The 25,067-nt window shown below is 45.6% G+C and overlaps 4 protein-coding genes and 1 long non-coding RNA gene across 16 annotated transcripts; 2 read left to right on the plus strand and 3 right to left on the minus strand.

Annotated features, from left to right (window-relative positions):
- Positions 1-315: 315 nt before the first annotated feature.
- LOC147053814 (uncharacterized) lies at positions 316-5,539 on the minus strand. 6 transcript variants are annotated; one of them, XM_085918651.1, is made up of 8 exons: positions 5,401-5,539; positions 4,329-4,402; positions 3,688-4,025; positions 2,866-3,144; positions 2,663-2,744; positions 2,026-2,384; positions 1,452-1,596; positions 316-1,229 (listed from the first exon to the last, which is right to left on the minus strand). In XM_085918651.1, exons 2-8 carry the CDS (start codon positions 4,390-4,392, stop codon positions 565-567), a joined length of 1,932 nt encoding a protein of 643 aa, XP_085774777.1. In that variant the 5' UTR covers positions 4,393-4,402; positions 5,401-5,539; the 3' UTR covers positions 316-564. The 6 variants fall into 6 exon arrangements, with proteins under 6 accessions (XP_085774777.1, XP_085774771.1, XP_085774773.1 ...); XM_085918645.1 differs by having other exon boundaries at positions 5,169-5,446; XM_085918647.1 differs by having other exon boundaries at positions 5,031-5,446.
- A 56-nt stretch (positions 5,540-5,595) lies between these two features.
- Positions 5,596-6,948, minus strand: mrps12 (mitochondrial ribosomal protein S12). 2 transcript variants are annotated; one of them, XM_085918670.1, is made up of 3 exons: positions 6,786-6,948; positions 6,439-6,492; positions 5,596-6,229 (listed from the first exon to the last, which is right to left on the minus strand). In XM_085918670.1, the coding sequence occupies exons 1-3, from the start codon at positions 6,799-6,801 to the stop codon at positions 5,847-5,849; spliced, it is 453 nt and encodes a 150-aa protein (XP_085774796.1). In that variant the 5' UTR covers positions 6,802-6,948; the 3' UTR covers positions 5,596-5,846. The 2 variants fall into 2 exon arrangements, with proteins under 2 accessions (XP_085774796.1, XP_085774797.1); XM_085918671.1 differs by lacking the exon at positions 6,786-6,948 and adding an exon at positions 6,669-6,776.
- LOC147053816 (ectonucleotide pyrophosphatase/phosphodiesterase family member 7) lies at positions 6,847-13,999 on the plus strand. 3 transcript variants are annotated; one of them, XM_085918653.1, is made up of 6 exons: positions 6,847-7,004; positions 10,129-10,998; positions 11,144-11,289; positions 12,147-12,770; positions 13,235-13,463; positions 13,542-13,999. In XM_085918653.1, the coding sequence occupies exons 2-6, from the start codon at positions 10,731-10,733 to the stop codon at positions 13,610-13,612; spliced, it is 1,338 nt and encodes a 445-aa protein (XP_085774779.1). In that variant the 5' UTR covers positions 6,847-7,004; positions 10,129-10,730; the 3' UTR covers positions 13,613-13,999. The 3 variants fall into 3 exon arrangements, with proteins under 3 accessions (XP_085774779.1, XP_085774780.1, XP_085774778.1); XM_085918654.1 differs by lacking the exon at positions 6,847-7,004 and adding an exon at positions 9,824-9,857; XM_085918652.1 differs by lacking the exon at positions 6,847-7,004 and having other exon boundaries at positions 9,966-10,998.
- Positions 13,811-15,750, minus strand: tmem242 (transmembrane protein 242). Its single transcript, XM_085918672.1, has 4 exons — positions 15,580-15,750; positions 15,306-15,406; positions 14,488-14,619; positions 13,811-14,417 (listed from the first exon to the last, which is right to left on the minus strand). The coding sequence occupies exons 1-4, from the start codon at positions 15,671-15,673 to the stop codon at positions 14,307-14,309; spliced, it is 438 nt and encodes a 145-aa protein (XP_085774798.1). The 5' UTR covers positions 15,674-15,750; the 3' UTR covers positions 13,811-14,306.
- Positions 15,751-20,914: 5,164 nt separating this feature from the next.
- LOC147053818 (uncharacterized) lies at positions 20,915-24,747 on the plus strand. 4 transcript variants are annotated; one of them, XR_015066890.1, is made up of 4 exons: positions 20,915-21,029; positions 21,166-22,026; positions 22,307-22,364; positions 22,426-24,747. It is a non-coding gene; the product is annotated as an uncharacterized LOC147053818 (long non-coding RNA). The 4 variants fall into 4 exon arrangements; XR_015066892.1 differs by having other exon boundaries at positions 21,166-22,600; positions 22,749-24,747; XR_015066889.1 differs by having other exon boundaries at positions 22,307-24,747.
- The last annotated feature ends 320 nt before the right edge of the window (positions 24,748-25,067 follow it).

Genomic DNA, 25,067 nt, shown 5'->3' on the forward strand with positions numbered 1-25,067 from the left:
CAGCCTTCAAAGACCGGAGTTGCCTACTTGGGGGGACTTCATGCGCTTCACACATCAACGGTTGAGTTGCAAATCAGGTATAACAGCCTTCATTACGGGTAGGTGTTTCAAATTGGAGCTCTAAGCCAGAATTGGTGTTTAAAGTTTAGGTGTGAATTTGCGGTGAAGATTTCAAGCTAGCCTAGTGTTTTTTAAGTAGGGTTAGTGTTTCTCACCATGTGGCCCGAGTAAATCAGGCCTTGAATCTGAGGTTGGGGATGAATTTAAGGTGTGCTTCAAGCGTAAGTTGGGGTTGCAAATAAATACAGGAATCAGTTAAGCATTTCAAGCCAGTGTAGCATGTTTGATATTTGAGCTTCAAAGTACAACAGGCTTAGTGATTTGAATTTAGGTTAGGTCGTGTTCCACATGAAGGAATCAATGAAGGAATGATTGATTAATAGAATTGGATTCTTCTAAAAACAGAACAAGCGTTGTTGCTCTCCTAAAACAAAACCAGAAACAACTTGCTGGTAGGATGATGAATTTAATGAAGAGAAATGTTGACGTCACTCGCACTTTTCCTCATTTTGCCTCTTCTGCGGCAATGTCCTCTGCGGCATTGTCCTCGGCGGCCATGGTAGCATCAGCCGCGACCGATGCCCCGAGTTGGGTGCCTTCCTGCAAATGGTGTCTCCTGGTGTGCTTGCGGAAAGCACGCGCCCCGCTGAAATTCTTGCGGCAGAGGCGGCAAAAGTAGGGTCGACTGGCGTCATGCACATCCACGTGGTAGCTGAGCTCTAGCGGGCGGCTGAAGGCCTTGTGACAGACAGGGCAGTGGTGGCGCACGTCTGAGTGCACCAGCATGTGGCTCTTGAGCGAGGTGGCCTGTTTGAAGGTCTTAGCACAGACATGGCAGGCGAAGGGGCGTGCATCACCGTGCAGTCGCTGGTGGCGGCGCAGCGCGCTGGAGAAGGTGAAGGTCTTGGTGCAGAGTGAGCAGGCGTAGGGCTTCTCGCCCGTGTGGATGCGGCGGTGCTCCTTCAAGTGCACCTGCTGCGTGAAGGTCTTCTTGCAGGTTGCGCACTGGAAGGGTCGCTCGCCCGAGTGGATGCGTAGGTGCTTCTGCAGCGCTGACGCCTTGAAGCAGTCGCGGCTACACACGGGACACACGTAGTCACGTTTGTCCTCACCGGACCACTGCACCGCTGACGCCCTCACCCTTGTCATCCCCGTCGTGCCGTCTGATTCTGAAATAAATAGCAGTCACACAAGAAACATTAAGATGTGCTTAAGACAAACAAGAAGGCAAGCATCACGCCAACGACTCATAACAAACAAAAAACGCAAAGTCGGAGAGGAACAGCTAGCCAAGGGCTAAGGTACAAGACATCACCCTGATAAAAAGGAAAATGGAGAGGAAGACAAAGTCAAGAGGATAGCCAGCATGACAAGAGTGAGGAGCAGCGTACGGATGAGGGTGGGGCTCCAGTCCTCTTCTTCGCCATCAGAGTTGATGAGACCGTTGACCATTTCCTCCTCCCGCTGCTCGTCCACCCTGCTGTCTAGGTCGCCACGGTTACCGGGACGCTGCTCCTCTTTGGGAAGCTCCTTCTTCTGAGGATGACATCATGGTATACGTCGTCATTGCGGTGAGGCTTTTCATCTCATTTCTCAAATTGCAACTTTACATTGACATGCTCCCACCAGCAATTGCTTGGAGCGTTTTTCTTTTATTCGGTGCCTATCGTTTGAGTGCGGAATCAACCAAACCACAACACAAGTGAAAAAAGCCAAAGCCCGAAATTTAATGTTTTTGCTAACTGGCTTCAAACCAAAGAGGCTAGGTTCCCCATATTGAGATTGACGTAGCATGAAACAAAAGATGTAATTCGCCGTCTCTGTGTGAGATTGGAAACCTGCCCAATTATCTTCAGTGTCCAGCAAAAGCATTGACCTGGAACACTTTGGGATTTCTCGTTGCTATGCAAGCAGAACACGTTAGTGCAGATTGGTGAGACTCAGCCAAATGTGATTTTCTCTCACCTGAGCTTGTGCGTCTCCATCTTCCGCTGCGGCAGGAAGGGTCGGCGCAGGCAGGGCGGGCAGGTCAAGGAGCTCCTGGCGCTCGTGCGTCTTGAGGTGCTTGCGCAGCTCGTACGGCCTGAGGAAGCACTTGGAACAGACATGGCAGCGGTGTGGCCGCTCGGCCGTGTGGATCTTCTCGTGGGCCTTCAGGTTGGTGGCGTTGGCGAAGCTTTTGCCGCACACCGAGCAGCCGTGCAGCCGCGTGGCGGCGTGAACCTCCAGGTGCTCTTTCAGCTTGTACGGCCTGGAGAAGATGCGGCCGCACAGCTGGCACTCGTGGACTTTCTTCTTCTTCTTCAGGCGCGACGAGCCCTCCGCTGGAGACGGGGAAGAAACGGCTTGACAGCAGCTACGATACGACCCAACGCCCGTGCAGCATTGCGGCAACCGTGTCAATCCACAAAATTTGTTCAGTGCACTTGGCTTGGATTTGCCCTTTAACTAGACAGATGTATTTTTTTTTTTTCTCTTCAATTCCATTAGCATCAAATGAAAAGAAAAAAGAGAAAGTCCGAAGCCCGGTGACTGGATACTTGCAGACACAAGAGCCAAGATGCGCCACAAAGGGCGCGGCCGAGCCGATGGCGCCGGTCACCTGGCAACGAAGAGTGGTCCTGCAAAGACTCCTCAATCCCACCCTGCAAAGGCTCCTCCTCCACACTGTCCCTCTCATCATCCTGCCGGCACAGGAATGTTGCCTTTAGTCATCGAAAATGACGCGTGTGCTTCACAATTCATATTTGTCCTCGGGTTGGGTCACTATGCCGCAAAGTGTGCGCCGCATGGCCGAGCACTCACTCCGGCGGCGTCCGCATGTTTCTGTAGATGCTTCTGGAGCAGTCCTGGCCGGTTGAAGCTTTTGCCACAGACGGAGCAGGGATGCGGCTTGCGGCCTGTGTGCAGCGTGGCGTGGTCACGGAAGGCTGACGGCGTGGTGAAGACCTTGTGGCACATTGCGCAGCTGTAGGCGTGGCCCGAGTGCGTGCGCTGGTGCTCCGAGCGGCCCGCCGTGGAGGCGAAGCGCTTGGGGCACAGTGCACAGGCGTACGGCCGTTCACCCGTGTGCACGCGCTGGTGCTAGCAGAGGCAGAAAATAGCACAGATGAGCACAAAAGCCAATAAGAGGACTGGAAAGGCGTGACAAAAAGCAGATACAAAAATCCGACCCATTTTTGTCCAGCTGGCTGTTGTCGCGCAAAGAATGCGCCGCGAGAAAGCACCACAAGAAAGCTCTTGAAATGGGGAGGAGCCACAAAACTAGCACGTACGCAATAGCTATGTACGTGAACGAGTGTCCTCCATGTGGCACCTGCATCTGTTAGCATCTTCTTCCTTTGGGCAAATAAGTACTTTGCGCGCGTTGGCGGCCACCTTCTCATAGTATTTGCGAAGAGAAAGAAGAAATTGAGAGCAAGGAAGGAGTAATCGTTGTCGCAAGGTGTGACGTACAGCTACCATTTCCTATTTTCATCAGCAAAAGATGCCACAATCAAGTGGGACACCCTCCCTTTGGCCAAAATTTTGAAACACGCCAGCACTTTAATTGATAGAGCACCCCGAGGCGAGGCTCATCAATAGATGGATTTTGAATTGCCAAGCTTTTTGGCAAGAGGCCCAAACCTGCAGAAGGTATCGTCGCTGCAGGAAGGCGCGGCCGCACTGGTCGCACACGTGCGGCTTCTGCGGGGCATGTCGCAGGCGATGGCGGCGCAGGCAGCCCAGCTGGGTGTAGCAGGCGTCGCAGTCCGGGCAGGCGTAGGGCTTCTCACCCGTGTGCACTCGCTGGTGCACCTTGACGTTGATCTTCTTGCTGAAGCGCTTGCCGCACACGGGGCAGGCGTGTGGCTTCTGGCCAAAGTGTGCCGCCATGTGGTCAGAGAGGCGCGACGGGCACGTAAAGTCGCGCTCGCACAGTGTGCAGTGGTGCCGTCGCTTGGGCGATGCCGTCGGGACTTTGCCTGGGGAAGGGCACTCGCTCACATCAGTGCGGCACACAAGTAACACGACTTGGACTTGGGGGCTCCTTCTCTTCGGACTTCGTTCCGACACACAATTTGTCTGGCAAGATTACAAACTTGGAGAGTAATATCTCCGTCTTGTTTTTTTATGCACACTTTGGTCCCCTAAAGTCCAGACTATTTTACGGGGGACCTGGAGCACAAAGTATTTTGGGAGTGTTCCTTGGCGTCAAAATTTGAGAAGCCCCCGTGATAAACGCGAGTCCCCCGCCTTCCAGCAGTAGAACAAAACGTGACCGTTACCTTCAGCCGGCAAGTCGCCAAGCTTTTCTTCTTCTGCTGATTCTTCCATTTTCACTTGGTTCATCTCCTTCACACTTGAAAAAAAGAACAAGTTACTAATGAATAGCAGTCACTTATTTTGGATCATAAATGCTGGCTGGGAAATCATGGATAAATCTGAAGCAAACTGAAAATTTCAAGACAATCATCGCTCACACCTCCCAAATCACTTGCCAATCACGTGTGAAGCTAAAGGCGACACGATGTGCTGACGACACAGAATGGGTGAAATATTCCAATTAGCTATTGGTAAACGTTGCGTTCCCCGAAGCAGTTTGTTCTCAGAAAATGCAACACATTTTATGTACAACGCACGCAGCGGAACTGTACATGCGGTGTTTTTCTCATTTGAAATAGATGAAATGGCTCTTTTGAGGCTTCCCATCCTAGTTACATAGTTACAGGGAGCGACCGTAGCTAAAGGCACTTGGTGACAACTCAAGGGAGCTCGCACTACTCAGAAGCACCTTAGGAGCCCTCAAAACAGCTTCTCCGCTAAACACAGGCAGCTAGCACCGCTAGTGGAGCAGAAGGCTAAAAAAGCGGCTGCTTCACGAACCACGGGCAATTCAAGGGACTTGGAAAAAGTATCGTCGAACCCAGAGGCGGTTAGCAAAAGTGCATTTACAAAAAAAAAAAAAAAAAAAGACGTCTCCATCTTACACACAACCGAGATGATGGTAACGCCAGCTAGCTCGGCTAACAGCGACGTGACGGCCACAAACGAAAATACAAAAGCTAAAGTCAGACTTTGCGATCAACTCATGATCCGGAACGCATCAATGCTGAACGACTAATTACCTCCAGGAAGCAGCACGGTGACCGTGGAATTAGAAATGTTTTTGCGTCGCGTAAACAGTTCGTAAGCGGTCACGCCCACGCGGTTTCGCTGGCGCGCACGCGCTCTTAAATGAAGTCCGAGGAACAGTGATGACGTCACAATTCCCAACTGTCCTACTATTTCTAAAGAGCAAAACAAACTAATAAAATCTCTCATTGTGAGCTGACGGCTAAATTTTGGTGACAGTCGTACACCCTGGACAGGTCGCCACACAGTTTGGAGCAGTGTGTCCTTCACCACCCGAAGAAAGGACTGGTCGCTAGTTGTGAGTGGACGTGAGGCGTGAGCAACGCTCCCAGTCAATGTCAGGTCACACCTGGAACAATTCATGGATCGATGACATGCAGGTAATTAATCTTTTTTTAAAAGTTCCTTTCGGCAAACTGCAAGGGGCGAATGGCGCTTTTATTAGTCCTGGCAAAAAAAAATAGGTATGCCGTGTGACTGTTGTCAAGGCAACAGACAGCAGCAATGTCGCGAGCACACGGAGACGTGTTTGTGCAAATGTATACTTAATGTCTGTTATTTCTTTAGGATGCTCGCCAAATGTTTGTGCGGGCCGAAATGTCCTGATGAAACTGAAACAACCTTTGACCTTTACAGGTCACATGCTAGACAGAGACACTTGACGGGTGTCTTCACTGTTTCTTCTTAACGACGTGCGCGCAGTCGTATTTGCCCCGGACGACGGTGAGCTTGACGCCGGGCAGGTCTTGCGTGCGTCCACCCTGCACCAGGACCACGTTGTGCTCCTGCAGGTTGTGGCCCTCGCCTGGGATGAAGGCCACTGCCTCCTTGCCGTTGGCCAGGCGCACGCGGGCGCACTTCCTGTTAGCCGAGTTGGGTTTTTTGGGCTTGCGGATCATGGTCTTGAGGACTACCGCCTTCATCTGCGGCTGGCCGAAGGTGGCGCCCAGCGCTTTGGCTGCCGCCTTGGGCTTGCTCTGCCGGTGCATCTGGTTGAGGGTGGCCATGGGGCGAAGCAATGGGAGGCGTACCCATGCTCCGGCCTGCTGGGATGCTGCACGCAAGCACACATAAATGAACACATTTATCAATTATTAGTGATCATAAGCTGAAGCCCAAAATGTATTTGTGTCAATTATGTTTTTACCTCATAAGTGAAAGGCATTAAAACAAGACTTTTGCAATTTGCATTTATAGCAAAAAAGGGCATTGTTTTAATTAATCAAAAATCAGGAGTTGAAAATGAATATATTTGCGACTTGCCTTGAAAGAAGGTCGTGAGCGCCGTCGAACCCAAACTTCGCAACAGTGACATCACTGAAACGGACAAGTCTCATTACGTAACAGTCATGCCCTCTCTGGGTCATACAACACACACAAACACACACAGTGCAGATCGCACGCATAAAGCTTCCGGGAACGAAATGAGATCCATCTCGCAACTGTCAATATCAAATAAAGAATGTCAACAATAACATGCTGATTAAAGTCACCTATTGCGCTAAGGCAGGACAGCGTATCTCGTACAGTCCTATGTTCTCGTTTAGGGCGAGCTAAAGCCTCCTTGCGCTAGCTAACTGTTAGCAATTAGCAGCCAGCAACCGACCAACCTTGGTATGACGTCATTACAGCACTCAAACAACAGCCTCGCGGTCTGCAGTGACCCTTTCCTCGGCGACAGACTGATCACGTCACACAAGTCGCAACATTTGTGCTAAGAACACACACGAAAACGAGCCGTCAACAAGCCAGAAGAGTACTTCCGGGTCAAAGGTCCTTTCTTTGTTTTGTATAAAGGCGGGGAAGGCTCAGATTCAACAGAAAAAAAGGTACGTACCGAATGAAAATTACGCGTTTACTTAAGAAACGCATTAATGGGAAAAAAGCTTACCAAAAAAAGTAAAACATTTACTAATTGATAATAATAATAATAATAATAATAATAATAATGCTTATAATAGTAACGATGGACTTAATAACAAATATGACAATTATTAATTTTCCCTTAAAGGATATATCGTGCGAAATCCACTTTTATTGATTTTTTTAGCTTTATTGTGCACTTGGGTTCTTGGGGGGGATTACAGAACATTTTTATGTAATCCCCCCCCATCTGCTGCAGAGATATTTTTATAATTTGTTTGGGGAATATTTGATCCATTTTCTATTACCGTAATCTTCTGACTATAAGTCGCGGTTTTTGTCATAGTTTGAATGGGGGGGGGGTTTATACTCAGGAGCGACTTATGTGATTTTTTTCACAAATTTTCAAAATTAAAAAATCCGCTATGTAGTGAAACCGCGATAAACGAACCTCAATGTAGCAAGGGATTACTGTCATTTGAACTGCAAGTGACGTCACCCGTGCTGCGCGGCGGTTGTTTACTTAAAGGGCAAAGGATTCGATCACGGGATGACAATGATGACGAAGGGCCCCACGTACTACCGGCATCATTCGCAGCTTTGTTTGTAAGTGACACGGAGGACGAAGAGTTTGAAGGATTTAATGATTTGGAGTGACACAGAAGGTTTGAAAAACTATTATGGCTTTTACACACGCCCGGTCCTTCTCGACGGGAGCTCTCTTTCACCTCCGTGGATGGAAGTCGGGGGCCGGCGCTCGGCCGGGTGGCTGTCCGGGGACGGTGGATGGGGCTTGGACATGGCTTTTACGCACGCCCGGTCCGATTTATGGAGCTCTCTTCCACCTCCGTGGCTGGAAGTTCAGTGGTTGTTGGCTCGTTGAACTCTTGTTTTGTTAAATAAAGAGCCGTTTACCAAACCCACGTCTTTCCTGGTACTTAGTTAACGCTACAATATAGTTATATACTAGATCTCTGCAGCGCACGCGCGGCGTTGTTGACATAAAGAACGAGGAATTTGATCGGGGCATTTAATGATTTGGAGTGACACAGATGGTTTGATAATATTGTTGTTATATAAACCCACGTCTTTCCTGGTACTTTGTTAACGCTCCAATATAGTTTTATACTAGATCTGTGTGGCACGCGTGCGTGGCGTTGTTGACATGAAGGAGGAGGAATTTGATCAATGGATTTAATGATTTGGAGTGACACAGATGGTTTGATAATATTGTTGTTATATAAACCCACGCCTTTCCTGGTACTTTGTTAACGCTACAATACAGTTATATACTAGATCTCTGCAGCGCACGCGCGGCGTTGTTGACATAAAGAACGAGGAATTTGATCGATGGATTTAATGATTTGGAGTGACACAGATGGTTTGATAATATTGTTGTAATATGATAGTTATTTGAAATATACTTTATATGTCGTTATATGGGTCTGTGGAATAATTAGAAATGCAACTTACAACAGGTTCGACGTCAGCATATGCGGTGCATACACGGCATTGTTTACATACAGCACGATCGATGGATTTAATGAATTGGAGTGACACAGATGGTCTGATAAATGTGTTATTTATGTAATACTATTTGAATAACTCTGAATGTTACGTCAGGCCCGTTCTCAGCTACTCGTTTGTGTATATGTCACGTTAGCATACCGTATCGTTGAGCCTATTGTTGCTGGTTCATGTCTCTTTTTGGTGTTGGATTTTGACAAATAAATTTGCCCCAAAAGTGCGACTTATACTCCGGTGAGACTTATATATGTTTTTATTCACTTTATTGTGCATTATATGGCTGGTGCGACTTATACTCCGGAGCGACTTATAGTCACAATGTTAACAAAGTACCAGGAAAGATGTGGGTTTGGTAAACGGCTCTTTATTTAACAAAGCAAGAGTTCAACGAGCCAACAACTACTGAACTTCCAGCCACGGAGGTGGAAGAGAGCTCCATAAATAGGACCGGGCGTGCGTAAAAGCCATGTCCGAGCCCCATCCACCCTCCCCGGACAGCCACCCGGCCAAGCGCCGGCCCCAGACTTCCATCCACGGAGGTGAAAGAAAGCTCCGTAGATTATGACCGGGCGTGCGTAAAAGCCATGTCCGAGCCCCATCCACCGTCCCCGGACAGCCACCCGGCCAAGCGGCAGCCCCGACTTCCATCCACGGAGGTGAAAGAGAGCTCCGGTCGAGAAGGACCGGGCGTGCTTCTGTGTCATTCCAAATCATTAAATCCTTCAAACTCTTCGTCCTCCGTGTCACTTACAAACAAAGCCGCTAATGATGCCGGTAGTACGTGGGGCCCTTCGTCATCCCGTGATTGAATCCTTTGGCCTTTATGTAAACAACCACCGCGCGGCACGGGTCAGTTGCAGTTCAAATGACAGTAATCCCTTGCTACATCGGGGTTCGTTTTTCGTGGTTTCACTACATCGCAGATTTTTGAATTTTGAAAATTTGTGAAAAAAAATCACATATAAATCGCTCCTGAGTATAAGTCGCCCCCCCCACCCAAACTATGACAAAAACAGCGACTTATAGTCCGAAAATTATGGTATGTTGGGAATTACTTCGGATATTAAGTCAAATATTTTATCAAATTTTTCATCGAATGTTGAAAAATTCGTATGTTTAACAATCGTATGTAGAGGTTTGACTTTAAAGCTGACTTGACTTTGACTTTAATGACTACATTAAAATCAAACTTAAATTAACTTCTTCGTAATAGTTGTACTATGTTCATTTTGTACTTCCGCCTTCATCAGAAAGCAATGATGAAGGCAGAAGTACAAGCCGAAACATGTCAGGTAATGCAACCTAAATATCTTGTTTGTGATAAAAGAACTGGTAAAATAATTGACAAGCGAAAACAAAATGAACATAGTACAACTATTACGAAGAAGTTAATTTAAGTTTGATTTTAATGTAGTCAAGTTAAAGTCAAGTCAGCTTTAAAGTCAAACCTCTACATACGATTGCTTAAACATGCGAATTTTTCAACATTTGATGTAAAATTTGATAAAATATTTGACTTAACATCTGAAGTAATTCCCAACATACGTTATGTGTGTTCATCAGAGTGCAATGATGAAGGCGGAAGTACAAGCCGAAACATGTCAGGTAATGCAACCTAAATATCTTGTTTGTGATAAAAGAACCAGTAAAATAATTAAATTAACTTTATTGGTATGAAATCGGTAGAAATTAACATTGACACAAATAATAAGTGAGGAGTGTGAAGTCTGACCTTCAAGGCCAAAGCTTATGAAGTCATCACGTATTCTGCTGATGCATGTGCAATAAGAAGAGCACAATTATCGCAAACCTTCCATTCTAATCAGCTTGTCTGATAACGTGAGCGGACACACACGTGCAACACGACTGGCCAACGCATTGGTCCAATGTTGGAACGCACCTTTGGTCACATCCATCCTGACCTGGACTGGCGACCAGTCTATTGTTTCTTCACGTGTCCTGACATTGAGTGGTGACCAGTCTGCCCTACGTGCAGGTTTTCCCGTGTGTGTGATGGCAATGCATGCGAATGTCAATCAAACCACATTGCCGGTACAAGGTCTCCTTGAAGACATCAGCATATTGCAATCAGCCTGTAAATCGTTAACGAGCACCGCCCTCCACCAAGCCACTCGTCTGCCGCAAATGCTCACAACAGCAACATCATGGTGAGCGCCAGGCTGCAACCTGTCTTCCTTCTCCTCCTCATCGTCTTCTTGGCCCGGGCCGCGACGAAGCCGCCCAGGTGCCGAAGCGATGTGGGGAGCAAGAATCGCCTCCTGCTGATCTCCTTCGACGGCTTTCGTTGGGACTACGATCAGGATGTGGACACGCCCAACCTGGACCGGCTGGCGTGGGATGGCGTCAAGGCCAAGTACATCACGCCGCCCATGCTCACCATGACCTCGCCGTCGCACTTCACCACCATCACAGGTTGCTGGAGAAACTCAAGCCATAAGTCCTTTGTTGTCCTATCAGCATTCCTTTCATGACCAGTGGCATGGCGTCATTTCCTGTCCTGTCATTTCCTCCCAAATATTCCACTTGCCTGACGCTCATCTTCTTTGTTTTTCCTTAGGCCGCTGGGTGGAGGACCACGAGGTGGTCCACAACATGATGTTCAACATGCAGACCAACCAGAAGGTTCCTCACAAGGATACCCTGAGGCGTTCCGAGTGGTGGGACAATGGCGTTTTGCCGCTCTGGATCACGGCGCAGAACCAGGTGACAGCTAACATTTGTCAGTCAATCGATGTACCATGTTGTCAGACGTCAGTCACAATAGCATGGTAAACTAAATTAACACTAACGTTGAAGTACTGGACAAACAAATGAGCATATTTACGCTATGCTGGGGGCAGCACGTTGGCGCACATCCGCCTCACAGTTCAGAGGTGCTGAATTTGATTTTGGCTTTGGCATTTCTGTGTGGTTTGCATGTTCTCCCATGCCTGCGCGGGATTACTGCAGGTACTCTGGTTTCCTCCCACATTTCAAAATCATACGTGGAAGGCAGATTGACCGCTCCACATTGACTGTATGTAGGAGTGAGTGATCGCTTGTCTATGTGTGCTCTGCGATTGGCTGGCGACCGGTTTGAGGTTGACCCCACCTACTGCTCAGAGACTGCAGGAACAGGTTACAGCCCACACGTGACCCTCATGAGGTTAAGCTCGTCCTCTTTTTCCCGGACATGTCCTACTTTTGAGACCTAAAAGAATGTCCGGGAGGAATATCAAAATTGTCCGAGATTTTGTAACTGAAGTCGCTCATTCCAGCTTTCTTACTAACAGCAGGCTAACAATTACCTATGATATTATGCTTATTACATTTAAGCTATGTTGACTGCATGCTAAAGTTGCTATCAGTTAGCTACATGAGGATAGTGAAGGGTGTCAAGTGCTGGGCTAGCCGTTTGCAACATGACAGGTGTGATAATTCAGGTGGCTGTGCCTCAGTTGTGACTAATGATCACCGGAATGTCCGCTGTCAAAGTGTCCTTGGGCGAGACGATGAAACCCAAGTTGTCTCATTGGCAAAACGAAAAATGAACATATGTAATTTTCCTGGCTTTGGATCAGGGTCTGAAGACGGCCTCTTTCTACTACCCCGGAGGTGGCGCCATCTACAGCGGACAGGCGGTGAATCGGGCCGTTGTGGAGGAGTCAGGCCACCCCGATGATAACGAGACTGAGTGGCGGCAAAACATTGACACAGTTCTGAGCTGGTTCTCTAAGGAGGACTTTGACCTGGTCACCCTGTACTACGGTGAGCCCGACAACGTGGGCCATGCCCGGGGCCCCAACCACCCGGACCGTAAGGCCATCATCCGGCAGATCGATCGCACAGTGGGTTACCTGCGGGATGCCATTGGGCTCCACGGGCTGGACGCCACCCTCAACGTTATTGTCACTTCTGACCACGGCATGACCACTGTCAAGAAGCGTCCTCTGGTGGATGAGATTGTGCTCAACAAGTACTTGAATCTGCTCAAGATGGCCAGCTTTGAGATTCTGGACTACGGAGGCTTCGGAATCCTGACCCCGCGGCCCGGAAAGGAGCAGGAAGTATTGGAGGCCTTGGCCAAGGCTCCTAACCTGACCGTCTACAGGAAGGGTGACATGCCCGAGAGTTTCCACCTGGCCAGGAGCGAACGTCTGCCGCCTGTCGTCATCATAGCAGATCTTGGCTTCAACCTCAACTCGGTCAGTGTGACAAAGCTCATATAACAATGTTCAGTTTGGGCTCCAAATGCTTGTTGGAGAAGCAGTTGGCCACATTAGCCTTGCTGAGGCATGATCTGCCGTGCGCAACTAAGCTTTAGGGCCTAAGGCATTGCCATGTCGTTTGTAGTCGACAGCAAGTGGCAAATTGGCCGCCCCCTGAGATGGATAAAAATGAGTGGATTTTGTTGCCTAATTCATATTTCCACAAACGCAATATTCATCAAACGACTTTGTTAAGACTGGTGCAGGCGCATAGAATATGTTATTGTCAGTTAAATGTTTTGACATTCCCTTTAACATAGCTGACTACTTTTCGGTCAGTACTGCACGTGGAGCTGCTGATGTACCTACTACTACTCACAAGCTTCAACATATAACCAGGTCAAAATGACCTATTCCATTCCATTCACTAACAGGGAAAAGGCATTTTTTTCTCCTGCTAGAGATTCATCGTGTATGTGAACAAAGGCGATCACGGCTTCCATAATGGCGAGATGGACATGAAGATGATCTTCAGGGCCTTTGGACCTGATTTTAAGAAGAACTTCTTGTCCGAGCCTTTTGACAGCGTTCACATCTACCCACTCATGTGCCGACTACTCAACATCTTGGCGGAGCCCAACAACGGGTCCCTGGAGCACACGGCCGACATGCTGATCACCAGCCATGGCGGTGAGGACTGCGAAGCCACACCCAGGAGTGCGAGCACTTGATATATAGGATCTCATCTTGTGTCTTGTGTTGCGACAGGACCTCGGACGAGTCCGATGATAATGATGACGACCGTGGTCTTCGTCTTCATTTCCACGCTGATAGCTTAAAGCGGTAAATCTCTGAGATCCCGTCCACAAGGTCTCATCTCCAAATTCAGGATGATGCAGTCGTTCTCTGCATGCAAGATCATTGACGCCAGGTCCGGTCTCTCCGAAAGCTTCCCAATGATGTTGCCTGGTTAACAATCATATGACGCGTTCCTATGGAAGATGCTCCCAAATGGGCTTACAGAATTGTGATCACGATAATGATTGATTATTTATTGAAAACCCCATGTGTTTTGTGCTGAAATTAAAATATCCGTACTAATTATGTACGACAGATGACTCCATCTATAATCACTCAGTGCATCAGGGCCCGATGGACTTTTGCGGCTGGCGATTAGTTACTGGCCACTCTGCATTTTCGCCAGCCTCAACTTTGTTGTCGGGGGATTTGTTAGTTATGTGGCGTGCGGTGCTGCGCTGTGGCAGAAGACCCCCAGGGGGCGAAACTTTGTGTTCAGATGACATTTGTTTGTATTATGTCCACAGAGGCACCAACCATAAGGAAACAATATTTTTGCAAGTTCAGCTAGTAGTTACGGCAGCACACGCAGTTGCTAATGTTTCTGACATGCAAGCATGTTGACGTGCGCCACGTAAGTAGCCAACACCAACAGAAAACGTTCCCACAGTCCTACAAAGCCAAGTCACAAACGGCGGATTTCTGACGCAGGCCACCTGGCGACGTTCCGTCCATTCACTTCGACCTGAAGAGCGAATCAAGGTTGCTCGAGTCGGACCCCGGCGCCGCTTCTGACTTGGGGATGGGCGGCAACAACAATGCCATCTTCTGTCTGAGGTCGGACAGCTGAAAGAAAAACAACTGTTGAGGCGTGGCTTCTCCTCCATGGTGGTAGACCAGGTGGAAGATGACGTACACTGCCGATGCCGAGCAGCTTGCACGTGCCCAAGCTGAGCAGGCCCACACCAAGGCACGCATACGCAGAGCCGCGGCCCAGAGCTCGCAGCGCCAGCGCACCGCCGCTCTCGGGAAGCGCCACCATCACACCCTGCCGGAGCAGAAACGTGCAACTCGTCACATCACCGCATGTGAAAACGTTTCAACCGGCAGGCCTTCTCTTGCTTAACTGCAATCCTGTTTCCTGCAGCTGATAACGGGGCATTTGAGGATAGATACCAAACGCATTGAAATGCGGGAAATGCAAACGAGACGTTTTGTTCTGCAGTTTTATAGAGAATTTGAACAGTTCTGCAGTCAGGCAAATTCCAAGTCACTTGTGACGAATCTCCAGTCGCGAAACACAAAATCGCTTTACCATAACAGTCGTAACTCGAGACGGGGAGCAAGATAACATGGGAGCTAGTTGACATATAAAACACGTGTTGTGCTCGATTTGGTTCCCCCGTGAGATTTTGTTCCCCCTGCCGCGGGAGCGCGCACGCCTTGTTTGGAAAGTAAAAAACCGATGCCGTACGGCGTCAGCACTATGTTGTTTTCAAATAAAACATGAAGAACTCACGTTTGCGTCAGTCAATTTTAATTTTAAAAATGATTTTTCTCATTTGATGTCTCAGTTCATTCGCGTTCTGCCATTGAAGCGGGGTGCATTCAAAGACCAGTCGTACAGACGGAACACCCACTCCACCAAAAAGCAACGATATAATTAGGTGAGCTCTTTGCATAAACCTCGATGCAAAGAAATTGGAACAACACTTTCAACAAGAAAACTGTTACCTTGTTGAAGCAGTCCGGATTGTTCTTCTTGGCCAAAGCCAAAGTGGATCCAAAGCCTGCGATCAGGCCCAAAGACGACACAGTCGCCAGGAAGACAGCACCTGCACACCGGAAGCACAAAGGTCCCACACTTTGGCCTACTTTCACACAACCTGTTCCCTCTCACTGCGGCGCACTGTCCTCCAAGGGACACGTACGCGGTCGCGCGCGACACTGATGACCTTCACCCCAAAACTAACAAACTCGTTAACAACGCGCAGTTTAAAATGTTCACCTTGAATTAGCTGCAGTTTGTCGTCACCCTCATTTGGAGACACTTGGACGAGCTTTTTTTCCGCTGTGGACATGTCGGGTTGGTCCATCTGCATTGAATGACCGGACAGAAACAACACCCCAGAACAACGAAAACAAACGAGCTGTTCTTTTCACTATTTTTGCCTCATTGTATTTTACAGTCACTATAATTTATAGTGAGGCACTATAATTTTTATTTTTTTTATTTAATTTAATTCATAATTTACTATAATGTTAACTGGGGGGAAAAAAAGCTGTAAAAAAAAAACAAATTTTACCAGAAAACAGGAGGCACACTCATGAATACATACAGTATTACAAAAGAATGAATTTGATCAAGAGAATAAATAGTGCGATTTTGTAAAGAAAAAGGAGGTTTGAATGATGCAATGTTGATTGAATGTATCAAAGACCAAGTTTTGTTGCGATCATTCGATAGGAAATCAAATACGTCTTCCTATCGAATCCGAGTCAATCTATCCGTAAATTGTTTGTAGAGTCATGTTGCTAAGACAGAAGGCGTGCTGTCAGGGTTTATTTCACCAACACTTACACTTTTATTTTGCTATGTAGTTGGGTCAAAATAGTGTATGTGTATGATATTGCTCTTCATACAAGAAAAGGGAGATTGTTATTTTGTTTCTGTGCTCTGTATCTGACAGCTAAAGTGGTGCACAAATAACAGTGGCGTGCCCCATGTCACTCTGATGCTAAGGAAATGCCGGGCTGGTGCCGCTTATCATTCCTTCCGATTATCCATTTCCATAAAAGTAATTAATTGGGACGAGTATGATTTTGGGATGAATATGATTTGGAAATGTTTGGTGCCGCCCCCCCCCCCTTTTTTTTTTTTTTAAATATAACTGCTGGTACTCATATCGAGATATGGCCTGTAAATGAAACTCAGAAGAGGAATTAGTTTCACCCATACTATGAGTGACAAGACGTCCTCTTTTTCACGGAAATGTACATGTCGGACGTCCTACTTTTGAGACCTAAAAAAATGTCCGTGCAACATGCAGAGCAGAACAGCCAAGTGCGGTTTGACAGAGTCTTTATATAATCCGGGGAAAGGGGAAGTGGTACGCGCTGGCTGGAAGCCGGGGAACGCTCTCCCTGCGGCACGGCGGCTGATTCCGGAGCGCAGCGAGGCAGGCACGTAGCGAGGGAAAGTGCCTGTGAAGAGTGAAGCCGTGGTCTAGTGATGTGAATTCCAGTTCTTTTAGGTGAACTGAATCTTTACAATCAGTTCACTCAAAGGATACGTTCAAATGAATCTTTCAACGACACACACACAGACTGATCCTATTTCTCTCTTTTTTATTTTTTTTTACCAACATCCCATACACATCAAACAATACAACTACACAACCCCCCCGCCCCATTTTTTTTAATTATATATAATAATAATTGGCTCGGGTAATTAATTATAATACAACACCTACACACTGATCCGTTGGCAACAGTCTCTCTCTCGCCTGGTCGTGAACGGGAAGTTGCGTCACTGACTCGTTCGTGACCGGGAAATTACGTTACTGACTCGTAAAGTCCCTCCTCCATCACTCGCTGCTGATTGGTCGTTCGCAAAGATTCGCGAATGAGTGACAGACAGCATTGCCGCTAGGCCAGGGGTGTCAAACAAATTTTTTTCATGGGCCGCATTGTAGTCATAGCTTCTTTCGGAGAGCCATTATGACTGTCAATCTAAATAAATGTATGAGCATCTCATATTATATTCAGTAAAAGCTACAAAACAAACTGACAAACAACTCGTTTTTAAATCAGACGAGTAAAAACAGGTCAAATATAAAAAAAAAAGATATTATTGAAAGTAAAGACAATTTGCAATTCTAGTAATGACACGAATTTGATGCACAATTTGTCTTTGCAGGCCACATAAAATGATGTAGTGGGCCGTATCTGGCCCCCGGGCCTTGGGTTTGACACCTATGCGCTAGGCCATTGCCAGCTGACACGTTATGCCGACATTGATGTTTTAATTTTGTATTTGTTGGCTTATAGTTGATGGTGTTATTATATTGAATGTGTTGTGTTTGAATAAAAGGTTGAAAAAAAAACCTTATGCCGACATTTGTTAATTTTGGGGACACCGACTCAACGTAAAACACGTATACATATTGTCATATAAAGCAGTTAACCAAATGTCAGATTTTTATGTTTTGTTTGGCGAATATAAAAAGAAGGAATAAAACACCAGACAAGTTATAACATAAATGTTTATTAAACTACTACTACTACTAATATAATAATAATAATAATAATAATAATAATAATAATAATAATAATAATAATAATAATGGTGGCGCACTGGGTAGCACGTCCGCTCACAGTTAGGAGGGTGCGGGTTCGATTCCACCTCCGACCCTCCCTGTGTGGAGTTTGTATGTTCTCCCCGAGCCCGCGTGGGTTTTCTCCGGGCACTCCGGTTTCCTCCCACATCCCAAAAACATGCTTGGTAGGCCGATTGAGCACTTCAAATTGCCCCTAGGTGTGAGTGCGAGTGCGGATGGTTGTTTGTCTATGTATGCCCTGCGATTGGCTGCCAACCGGTTCAGGGTGTCCCCCGCCTGCTGCCCGATGACGGCTGAGATAGGCTCCAGCACGCCGGCGACCCACCTGCGTGAAGCTGGCCCCCCACCCCACGAAAAATTTAAGAAAAATAGTCTGTTTCGTTTGTGCTTCGTGAGTGCTGGTTTGTGCTGTAAAAAATTTTGTTTGTGCAGCAAGGGTTTTTTCAGTTATAAAAGATTCTTTTATAGGTCATCCAGAGTTCACCCAGCCCCCCATTTTCCTCCAAATGGACCCAAAATGGTACCGTTCGTTTGTGCTGGTTTGTGCAGCAAAAAATTTTGTTATTGTATATAACATTGTATTGTTTATATTATATTGTATATAATAGTATATATACTATTTGTATGGAGTTGTTGCACATTTAATTTATAGCGATGACGTCACCCAGCCCCCCATTTCCCTCCAAATAGTTCCAAAATGGTACCGTTCGTTTGTGCTTTGTTTGTGCTGGTTTGTGCAGCAAAAATTTTTCTTTGTGCTGCTATGGTTTTTTAGTTATTACACATTTAATTTATAGCGATGACGTCACCCAGCCCCCCATTTTTCTCATAATGGACCCAAAATGGTACCGTTCGTTTGTGCTTCGTTTGTGCTGGTTTGTGCTGCAAAAAGTTTCGTTTATGCTGCTACGGTTTTGTAGATATTACACATTTAATTTATAGCGATGACATCACCGTATTTCGTCGCGAATACAAGGTAAATATGTTCTTAGCCTTTTTTTTTTTCTTTTTAGCTTACAGAAAACTCTGTCAGGTCTAAATACGATCAGACATGAAATCAACCGCTAGAACAAAGAGGAGAAGACAACCAGGATAGGTTTACTCGCGAGGAGAACGATAGAGAAAAGAAGCTCTGTTACAATCTCCATCAATTCTGAGTCCCAACTCCGCGTACTCCTCTTTTTAATGTTTTGGTTGCCCTGATTACAGAGGCGTTGCTACACTAAAGGGAGGGGAGATAGTGGCTGTAGCAACGCTGATTAGCTAGGGAATGTAGTGTGGTGTGATTTAGCACTTAATTGTCGGCCCATGACCCCCGCACCGGACTTGCAGAGTCTGTTCTCTTTCCTCAACCAGCTGTCTTCTCCATGGTTGGCCGACTCCTCCTCGACTGTGATCAGATAACTTGAAGCACGTTGAATGCTGCTTTCCTGTGGAACAATGCAACTAAACCTTTGCTAAGTTTATCTTCTTAATAAACTAACACAACACATAACATTAATGAGTAACTTGTCCTACATAAACATTTCAACACATATTAAGTAAATGTGAGGTAACTGTTATACAGTTCCTTAAACAAACATTGAGGAAATATGGGATAACTTATATGAGACTACTTCAAACTGAATACAACATTTAACAAAGAAAAACAGTTCCTATTGTTGCGTGTTGTACAGGATGTCCGTTGTTGAGCCAGGAAAGCAAAGATGTGGAGTATAGAGTTGGTACTTTATTGGCAAGATCTTGGGTTGTTTAATGGCGGTCAATACACAAGGCACGGCAGCAGATGAAACAACAGCTTCTGTCTCCCGGTCAGCCTGTTTTATACTGTCCGGAAAGGCGGGAACTTGTCACATGACCATTTCGTACCTGAGGCGGGAACTTGTCACATGACCATTTCGTACCTGAGTGTGGGGGCGTCACCCCCCTGTGTGTGTTCATCCAGTTGTGTGTGTTCTGACGGAGCAATTATGTTTACATAAAATAATAAAAGAATTGTACATATGAGCATCACATTGTACAGAGATGGTCTCCCCTAATAGAACATGTACACATTGCTGTTGCTCCCTTTTCGCTATCGACAACAATCTATGAATCAAAGCTACAGTTAACTAAAGGAAAGAAGTCCCTTTGAACTAAACAAAGAACATCTCGCCTATGCAAAGAAGCTCTGCTCATTGTTAATGAAGACCTCTTACAAAAACAAACACAAAAGTAACATGAGGACAGGAAGGATACATAAGGCTGACGGGGATCAAAAGACATTCCTTGAACTGAAGAGGAAGTACTTAGTTCAAAGGAGAGTCGTAAACTTGTAAAAGATGAGGCCTCCAGGTCTGGCAAGCCAAGGCTTCCCCGAGACTGCGTGAAATGGCTTTTAGTACGAGGATATTTCTGTAATTATGTTTTTATTGTCCTCATTGATTAATTTCCTTGTTATCAATCAGCCTATATGATAATTCTTTTCAATTATATCTGACGTGAAAAAGGTTCACCGCAACCTAAATTACCTGGTGAGTCTATGTCTGTTCAAAAACATGAATTAATGCAACAATTAATACATGTATGTGAACTTGATGACAGCCAGAAAAAGACACTTGAAAACATGAAAAAATAACTTTATTTGTCAAAGGGAACCTTATCAACACTTTTTCCCCAACAATTCAAACAATGCATCACTACACTGTGTAGAACACAGCATGTGGGAAGATCTTAGTATTTACTGATGCTGCTTTCACTCCACTTCCCAGGTCATTATTGATCTCCCAGGCATATGCAGTCCTCCTGCAGTATGCCACGTAATGCCCAAGAGAATCCTGGGTCGGTCCTGGTTCAAAGGCAATGACTGCTCTCAAAGTAAGTCTTCTCTTTTAGCTCCAGACTGGAGGAAAATTCAACTTCATTGCAACTGCTACCAAGGTCAGTGTCAATCCACACAAACTCTCCCAGTTTGTAGCTGTCAGTAACATTACCTGAACACAGAGACTTGCCTGTACTGTTGTCCTGTGTTTTGAATGAAGACGGACACTGGGAAGGATTTTCAATTGGCCTGAGGCAGAGAGAGTCAGGAAGGCTGAGTCCCTTTTCAGCAGCAGTCTGAAGATAAGCCATGCCACAGGTCAGCAGGACAGCAATGTTTGCACAAATAAGTGAAACTTGCCTTGTTACTTGTTGGCTTAAACTGCAGTACTGTGAGGAGCATTGTTTTATCAAATAAACACTTGGGATATTCCTCATTGCGCTCTCAATTACAGTGGAGACGTGGCATTGTGCATCAATTTGGAGAGCACCAGAGGTCAGAAGGACAGGTTTTAATATTTCCCCCAGCAGTTCTGCCCTCTGTGAGTATACCTGTGGGTTCACACCCTGTGTTGTGATGGTTTTCAACAGGTGGAGGAATTGGTTCCCACGTTCATAGTTCAGAACATACTTTTCAAATGAAAAACTTTCACAGAAAGAACAGCATAAGCATTGAAAGACAGCATCAAATGCACAAGTATTGAGCACAGACACTTTTGATGTGCGAAGTTTAACAGGCTGTTAATGGTTCCCGTTTCCCAACAATGGTACCTTGACTTTTTTCCAGCCCACTTGTGTATCAATATGCAGCCATTCAGGACAAGGAGAGTGATATGAAGTTGTCTTTCTTTTTTTCGGTGGGACCGCTAAACATCTCCAGTTTTCAACTGCATTGTCATCCATTGGAAGACTGTCAGTAGATGCATCTGGCTCCCCTCCAGGATGAGATTTTTTTCCCTTTTGTTTACTACTTCAGTTTGAGAAGTAGTGCAGACATCTTCAGGCTCTTTGACAGTCATGGCATCACACACATCCTTTTCACTTTTTTTGTTTTGCAGAGCAAATCCGCATGTCTCCCTCAATGAAGGGAAGATGACGAGCAACAAACCGGTCCACATTTTCATGCTTGAAAATGCTTTTTTTTATGTTTTTGAACTCTGCTTCAAGAGCTGCAGAACTTGCAGTGATGCTGGTGATTTTAAAGTGAGGGACCATTATTGCTGTCCAGAGTGGCAAGTAACTTCCAAGTCTTGTTATGTGGGGAATAATCTCGGGGAGGAAGTGGACGTTGTCTCGATCCCCATCAGCCATGGCAAGTGACCTGCTCTCCTCACATATTTCTGTCAACCACTGTCGGACATTAGTCTGGATGTGCTGATTTAATGCATCACCTGATTCTTGTCCCTCAACGTCTTCATCTGAAATGGGGACAAATTCTTCTGCGATTTGCGCTCTCAAGTATTTCTTGGACTTTTCTGATAGCATAGGGGCTCCAGAATTGTCATTACCCTCTGTCTCACTCATTGTGACTTAAGAAGCTGTGCTATTGACCTGACAAAGAAATCCTTAACACAAGTTTTTTTGTTTTTCAGGCAGTCCCATCGGCAGATCATCTTAATACAGTGTGCTACATCTACCCTGACAAAACATTGGGGTAGATGTCCAGGTTGATTCCCACGTGAAATGTTTAAGCACTCATTGATGTACCTCTTCAGATCAGGATGAGGGGTAAAAGCTTTGATGAGAGCTCCAAGAATCGCCAGAGAAAAGTCACTCACTGCTTCTTTAGGAACAGATGCACCTGCATGGATCCGTTCCTTCAGCCACTGTGTGATAGCATTAACATCATGCTTCTCTGACAGCCTCTGCACGACTGGGACACTGGAGCTGGTATGCACCCTGATACAGAAAAATATGGCCAGACATGCCATTCGGTCTCATCAGTTTTTTAACTATTGAGCCAGTTGCATCAACACATAATATTGGGTGAGATTTCTTTTAGCTCTTGTACACATGCATTTGTGTTTGACTCCAATAGTGGCAGAAAACTTGTCAAGTCCAATGTCTTCGATGCTGTTACTGTGAGGTGAACTGCATTTCAACATCTACAATGAGAAAATTGGATTTTTGTCACCTAATGCCAAATAATTTTTCTTTTGCTTTGCCTTGCGCGGGGTGGCCAAATTTGGCAGGTGGCTTGGCTCAGAGTCTCCGAAGTCCATCAATTTATTTGCCTGTGATGCTCGCCATACATGTGGTTCCATCCTGCCCTCACAAAGTTCCTTGCCAACCTGCTCACGCAACTGTCCAGATAGAAACCGCTTTGAGCTACTAGTGTGAAGGGAGTCATCACTGTTCTTAATGAAACAGTTCAATATTATTGGGCTGTTAATTTCTGGCTCTCCACCACAATTAATGTTGAGAAGGCCATGACACTCCTTTGCAGTATCCTCTGATTTCAATATAATTATTTGAGACCGATGGATAGACCTTGGCTCTTTTAAAAACAAATGTGCAAGGAATTTTGACTGTTTTCCAGATTTGTTCATTTATGATATGGGTCCAGGTGCCAGGCTTCAAAATTGTACATTCTCTTTTTTGGGTTCGACAGTTTTTATCTTTGTATTCAGCCTTTTTTGGAATAAATTCCATCCACTTGTCAAAAGGAATATGAAGCTGAAATGACCGTTCAGGACCTGATTCCGAGCTTGCTTCACTGCTAGTTTCAGGATCAGTTTCATCATGACTGAATCCCAGAGCTGACCAGATTTTGTGTCTGTTTGTTTTTACAAAGGTGTACAGAGCCTTGCAGACATCTTCTTTTCCAACTGGTCACTCAAATCTGTCCACACAGTAGCGCTTGGAGTGGCTATGTTACAATTTTCAAGTATGGGCTCTTTTTATGAGCAGAGAACTGCAACAATTAAATCATTGTCAATTGCTGGTTGTTTGGGCATCTAGTTGAAGGACAAATAAATATAATCAGGATTCATTGTGTTAGGAGACGGATTTTAGCTATTGATCTGACTCCAAATTGCGATCAACACTTAACACGAGTTGCTATGTCCCAATCCACACACTGGCGCACCTAACAATTTTGCAAGTTCGTTCTGTCAAAGAGAAGACCAGTAGATCAATCAGACCAAATTTACCAATTGTTTATTCCTGACAAAGCGAACTAATACAGGCCTGGGTCCCGGGTCCCTCACACTAAAACTCGTGCGTTTTTGTGACCACCAAAAGACGACACATTCTTCCGGATTGCCCAGTTTTGAAGAAACACAATATGAATATTAAAACATGCAAAACATTGTGTGATGATTGGTTGATGGCCATCTCCTCCCCGTCGAGGTGTTATCGCTGTGGTCAGGCGGTTGGGTTTTCCCCGCGAAGCCCGACCACCTGGACGTGTTGTTGTTCTCGTTTCTCACCGACGTTGAGGTGTTATCGTCCGGTACTCCCTTCGTCCGGTACTCCCTTCGTCCGGTACTCCCTGTCTGGGCCTGTTCCACAACACTTCGGAGAAAACAAGTTCATGAGTTTGCCTGCACATTCTTCTCCACCCACCAATCCACAAGAGCACTCCAATACTAGATATTACATTGATATGATTATAAGTTTAACACAACCTTAAAAAATATGTTTGCAAACTGCTGAAAGCACATTTCCCTTTCATTGCTTGAATAACTAAAATTACACATGCGTATTAATTCTAATTGCTATGCATGGATGGAAAAATTATGCAAAGGGAATTTATTTTGACATCAAAATGTATCAAGTATGCTTTCTTTAGAAATTTTGTTTTCTTGGTCTGTGGAAATTACACTCGTCTAATAAAACAATGTTAGCTAATTAGCTATTCAGACTACCTAGGGTGTTTTTAATTCTATATTGTTTGAACTCGTTTTTTTTTACACATTTTACTTACATTGGTCGATGGTCACTTCCCAGAAAAAAACACTTTCTGTCACTCACTGTTATTAAATCTTCGGAAATAGTTGTGCATTTGTCGCTTGAATAAATTGCACGTCTTTGTTTTTCGCCACCCTGGTGCGATATGTCTAACAGGGGCCTGCAGAGGTCACTTTGCATGGTAATTAGTTGGATAATACATGTGTAAGAATTGAGAAGTTTAATATTCAATATTAATATTGTACAGAAGTTGTGATGCTCTGTTTTAAACAACCATTGCCGTGTTAAGTGTGGGTATTTCGGTAACCTGACTATGGAATAACCTAAAATAATTAATAATCATTATTAATTTTAACCAAACGTCTACTTGTAGATTGTCTGACCATGTGGGGATTCAATTAAATACATTATATAGTTTACGCCCAAAAAATAACTCAAGTGGGTC

This window comes from Syngnathus leptorhynchus, chromosome 8, assembly GCF_054491065.1.
Source record: "Syngnathus leptorhynchus isolate UIUO chromosome 8, UIUO_Slep, whole genome shotgun sequence".
In the NCBI taxonomy this organism is placed as follows: Eukaryota; Metazoa; Chordata; class Actinopteri; order Syngnathiformes; family Syngnathidae; genus Syngnathus; species Syngnathus leptorhynchus.

Bases quoted from the DNA above. Each gene is read 5' to 3' on its own strand.
- LOC147053814 (XM_085918651.1), bottom strand. From the start codon at position 4,392: ATGAACCAAGTGAAAATGGAAGAATCAGCAGAAGAAGAAAAGCTTGGC. The intron at 2,745-2,865 runs GTGAGTGCTCGG...CTGTGCCGGCAG, and splicing joins AACATGCGGACGCCGCCGGA to GATGATGAGAGGGACAGTGT. The intron at 2,385-2,662 runs GTGACCGGCGCC...CCCCGTCTCCAG, and splicing joins GGACCACTCTTCGTTGCCAG to CGGAGGGCTCGTCGCGCCTG.
- tmem242 (XM_085918672.1), bottom strand. From the start codon at position 15,673: ATGCAGATGGACCAACCCGACATGTCCACAGCGGAAAAAAAGCTCGTC. The intron at 15,407-15,579 runs GTGAACATTTTA...TCCGGTGTGCAG, and splicing joins CAAACTGCAGCTAATTCAAG to GTGCTGTCTTCCTGGCGACT. The intron at 14,418-14,487 runs GTACGTCATCTT...TTTTTCTTTCAG, and splicing joins AGCTGCTCGGCATCGGCAGT to CTGTCCGACCTCAGACAGAA.
- LOC147053816 (XM_085918653.1), top strand. From the start codon at position 10,731: ATGGTGAGCGCCAGGCTGCAACCTGTCTTCCTTCTCCTCCTCATCGTC. The intron at 10,999-11,143 runs GTTGCTGGAGAA...GTTTTTCCTTAG, and splicing joins GCACTTCACCACCATCACAG to GCCGCTGGGTGGAGGACCAC. The intron at 11,290-12,146 runs GTGACAGCTAAC...GCTTTGGATCAG, and splicing joins GGATCACGGCGCAGAACCAG to GGTCTGAAGACGGCCTCTTT.
- mrps12 (XM_085918670.1), bottom strand. The intron at 6,230-6,438 runs GCAAGTCGCAAA...GCTTGCGTGCAG, and splicing joins GCTCACGACCTTCTTTCAAG to CATCCCAGCAGGCCGGAGCA.